This window comes from Octopus bimaculoides, chromosome 11 (assembly GCF_001194135.2).
Source record: "Octopus bimaculoides isolate UCB-OBI-ISO-001 chromosome 11, ASM119413v2, whole genome shotgun sequence".
NCBI lineage: Eukaryota > Metazoa > Mollusca > Cephalopoda > Octopoda > Octopodidae > Octopus > Octopus bimaculoides.
In genome coordinates, this window is record NC_068991.1 from 22,006,339 (window position 1) to 22,011,187 (window position 4,849).

Genomic DNA, 4,849 nt, shown 5'->3' on the forward strand with positions numbered 1-4,849 from the left:
ACGTACACCAATTGCATACATATTTTTTGTATGCATACATGCTCGTATGTGTGTTGCCCGTATATCAACAAAACACTTTTTACTTCGATGGAAAAAAAAAAAAAGTCTTAAAAACGTGCGCGTCACTAGAAGGGGACTTAACTCCTGTTTGTAAACAATAGCTTTTCTCCGACTTGAAAATTGTTAAAAGTTATGGTTGAAAATCGATTTTCACAGCTATACGCGGGTGCCTCTGAGAGAAAAAGTTGATGAAAATGCAGCTAGGGTCATGACAAATGTCCTCCTAAAATTGGAGCGACATGCGTGCTAACAGCAAAACGTGTAGCCCCCAGTTTTCTTTCAATTGTTCTAATTTTCCAGCAGGAATATGAACTTTAACAAATGTAAAATTTTAATTTTGACGTAAAATACTTTCCAGTAATTTCAAATTATTTAGAAATATGTGATCATATTTCTTAAAATATAAACAAAGCGAATTTATTTCAAATTCTCTATGTACTGAGAAATTCAAAGCCAGTTAAGACTGACTCATCTTTCATTCTTTTCTAGCTGGAATAAGTCAATTCGATTTTACGAAATTAGTTACCTATACAACTAACTTTATTTTCATTGGAGCCTCTACAAGTGTTATATAGAAAAACAGAATAGTTAATTTACAGACTTAAGCTTTCCAACATCACCCAAGACATAAGATAAACACAACTGAAGTATGGATGCACCAAGATTATGAATATAGTAACTGATGATTCTACAAAAGTTTTGCAAGAAAGAAAGATAAAAAAATAAGCATTTTTGAATTTTATTTTTATTGCAATAAAGAAATTTTCTTTCACTTATGAATTAAAAAAGAACAATGAACAACATTATAACAATTTAAAAATACAAACAAACCAAACCTTTTCTGAAAATTAACTCATCAAAAATTTCTGGTGAGTTGAGTATTTAAAACTATAACAAGTTTATAATCACTGCAAGTTGAGTTGATTCTCGAGAGACAGTGATGGGACAGGGATAAACGCTAGACTGGTTGGTTCCTAATGCAACTGGACTTCAAAATATAGCATGGGATAATGAAACTGGAAGTGTATAAAAGGTGTCTGTTTAGAAATATAATAATATACTTGTTGAGTTATGCTGTACTGAGAACAGGAACAGAAAAATGGCTTTAAAATTGAGAGACATAAGCTAACACTTGTGAACAATATCTAGTCAGATTATCATGAACAAAGAATTCGCTCTCTTGGAGGATCTATGAAATACAAAATGCACACAACATGAGCATATATATTTCTAAAGCACTTTCAAATTTGTGAAACTTTGGTTTTAAAGCTGATGCCATCCAATGTGTGAGTGAGTGTGAATGTTAGTTCAGAGATAACTTAGTAATAAGTAGTATAAGGAACAAAACCATACTTTCAATGCAGCATGACTAGAAAACTCAACACATCTTTTTGTAAACTCTAAACTTAATAGATTAGCAATCTAACTTTCTTTTTTAGCCCTTCAGGTGAGATTTAAAATCCCAAAAGAAGATCTTAAGAGCTAAAGATTCTTATTGTTATATCTTAGATTCCAGTCACAGGAGCAAAGGTCCCTACTGTCTCTGTAAGCTAATTAACCCTTTTTTATTTTTGTATTTGCGTCTACACTGAGATGGCCAAAGCCAGCCCCACCCACTAACATAAGTAAATCATCTAAGAGAAAGAAAATACTGATTGTACTATACAAAATTTGTAACCAGAAGAATAAAAAATCTAAACAGTGACTTACTTGTCAGGAGCAACAAGTACAACAATGGAGGTGATTATTACAGTGGTTGTGTAGGTCAACTTTTTGATTAACAAACATGAAAATAAATAGCCAAGACCATCAACCACTCACCACTAGTGAAACTACAATTGCCATGCCATTTCATGCCATACCACTCAACCATTACAATGGTAAAGTATACTAGTCGATGGGTTTGGAAGAGGAGGAAGATCAAAATTAAAAACTCATGATTTTCTACATATGCCAAGGTTAAAACTAGACTCTTTTGATCAGAATGTAAAGATTTTTTTCTGGATTCAAATTAATCATTTAATTATATACACATAAACCATATATGTGTACACACATACACACCTAAATACATTGATATACACACACCAGTAAATCCTCATCTAGACACACAGACACAAGAAAGAGAAATCAGACTCTTATACTAAGACATATACTGTAGATAAGAGCCAGAAACCAAATACTCACACAATAAATCCCAATGCAGACACACAATACATGTAACACACACACACTGGAAAGAGAGGTGCAGAAGACGACACTGCCAACCGACATCTACTGAAATCAAAACTGGAATGTGAACTCCACTCTCTCTTGTCCTTTATCCATTCGTTGCTACGACAATCCAGCTGAAGATAGACAAAAACACAGACAGAGAGAGGAAACTGAAAGAGGAGGCAGTGGCATGTACCATCTTTTTTAACAGATCCCACACCAACTCAGTCAGTAAACAACAAGTCTTCATCGTGTTCATCATCCAAGAGGTTAGCAGCTACCTGTATTTCAATTCCTTGTTTCTTCCTTGCTTCTTTGAGGATTTCTTTTTCAGCATAGATCTTTTTCTTTTTCTCCTGGATTTTCTTCAGCCTGCCAGTGATGATGGTAGAATGAGAAGAACGAGAGTTAATATGCATTTATGTAGAAATAAATGTAATGATAGAATGTGAGAAAGAGAGAGAGAGTGTGTGAGAGAGCATTGAAGAGATGTGAGGAATGAATGAATGAGTCAGAAAGGAGAGTGTGAAAAGGGAGCAAAGGTGAGAACAGATATCAGAGAGAGAACTAAACTAAGAGATGTGAATAAGGGATAGATGGAAGGAAAGACTATGAACACTGAAAGGGGAGAAGAAAAACTGCAAATGAATGGAAGGGAAAGTAAAAGGAAGTTTATAAACGAGAGGTGAGATTAAAAATGACAAGGTAAGAGAGAAAGGAAGACTACAAACAACAGGGGAAGAAAGAGAGATTACAAACAGGTGGGAGAAGAGAGAGACCATGAATGAGAGGAAGAAAAAAAGCAAGACAATGAATGCGAGTGGAAAGAGGGAGTACAAGCAGAAAATGAAGGAACACTACAAATAATGATGGGGTGCAAAAGGCATAGCTAAGTGACAGAAATTTTGAGCAGAGGTGAAGGCAGAAGATTAGGAGTGAGGCAAAGTGGAAATGAGAGAGATTGTGAAAGAGAGTACAGAGCAAAATACAGTGGTATGTTCTACCTATAATCTAACAAAATTATTGAAGTGCTGCACATCAGCAAGAACATTAACAATGGATCTGGCAATAATGACAGGAAAAAGAGGAGGAGAGAGTAGTGTGAGACAACAGAATGAGAGACGTTAAGAAGGGGAAAAGTTTAAAGAACTCACCTATAGAACTCCTCCCTCTCACGTTCATCCAGTTCTCCAGAGATATAACTTAATGTACGTTCAATACGGGGAATGATCACTGAAAAATAGCAAAACATTGAAGAGGGGTTCTTATAATGTTAAAACAGTGACGAGGAGCTCTTATAATGACAAAGCAACGATGAGAAGTTCTTGCATTTGTACAAAACCACCACTATAGCTAAATGAACCAATCCCAGAATAAGTTGGGTACATAGTGAACCCTTGAGTGGATGGAATGAAATACATAGTTCACCTGGATTGAATTTGGATCTAGAAAAGTAAAAGGACAAAAATAAAAGAATTTAGTCCAGTACTCATCCATTTCATTAATATCCATAACAACTTTCACTGGTACAAAGCCTAACATTTGCTAGAAAGGGTATACATTGCAACTCCGACGTCTGGCAGCTGACTTGGCAGACGCCCATAAAGTTATTAATCATCTTACTAACAATAACTCTGAGCACCTTTTCAAACTCCACCTGTCTAACAACACCCGTGGACATGTTTACAAAGTCAGAAAACAGCACAGCTCCCATGACTTTCAGAAACTTTCTATGTGGCATCAGCACCAAAATTAATTTATTGAAATAAAAATGTGTGTCAAGAATAAGTCTTGGAAGAATCTATCTACCACCAGGCTATTGACAATAACCAGAACATCGCAAAAGTCATGAGAATAGAAGCAATAGATAAACATAAGTGGTATGAATGACAACAATTGTAGCAGTGAGAACAACACAACAGTACAAGGAGGAACAATGGCAGCCAGAATAATATAATACCAGCAAAAAGAACAACAGCAATAAAAACAACAATAGTTGTAGTGAGAACAGCAGCAGCAGCAATAAAGAAAACAACCACAAGAACAACTCAACAACTGCAACAAGAAGAATATACAAACAACATGACAACAACAAAATTTCAGCTCACCATGTTCGATGGCATTGACTCTTCTGTTGGTCAGTTTGATGACTTCATCCAATGTAACAAAGGACGTCTGCAATGAAGCCAGCTCAACAAGATGTTGTACAGCTTTGGCATAATTTTTCTTCAGTTTGTCAATCTGCTGGCCACCACGTGACAGTCCAGTCAGTTCATTGGCTGGAAAGAGAAAAGATCATGGGTCACACAAAGGAAACATATGACCAGAAGATGTGTATGAGTAAACATGTAAAGATATATATATATATATATATATATATATATATAGATCAGGTTATGAAAGTTACAGAGAGGGTCATAGATCAACTAATTAGGGAGCGAATCAATTTAGATGAGATGCAGTTTGGGTTCGTGCCAGGTAAAAGCACTACTGATGCCTTATTTCTAGTGAGACAGTTGCAGGAGAAATACCTAGCTAAGGATAAACCTCTGTACCTGGCTTTCGTTGACATGGA

At 35.6% G+C, this 4,849-nt stretch overlaps 1 protein-coding gene across 1 annotated transcript in view; it reads right to left on the reverse strand.

The window, feature by feature from the left end:
* Nucleotides 1-787: 787 nt before the first annotated feature.
* Nucleotides 788-4,849, reverse strand: part of LOC106878538 (V-type proton ATPase subunit D) — a 20,970-nt gene continuing 16,908 nt past the window's right edge. The window contains exons 5-7 of the mRNA XM_014927772.2: nt 4,383-4,553; nt 3,429-3,507; nt 788-2,646 (exon numbers count right to left, since the gene is read on the reverse strand). Coding sequence (XP_014783258.1) covers nt 2,499-2,646; nt 3,429-3,507; nt 4,383-4,553 — 398 coding nt within the window. The 3' untranslated portion in view covers nt 788-2,498. The remainder of the gene's footprint in view (nt 2,647-3,428; nt 3,508-4,382; nt 4,554-4,849) is intronic.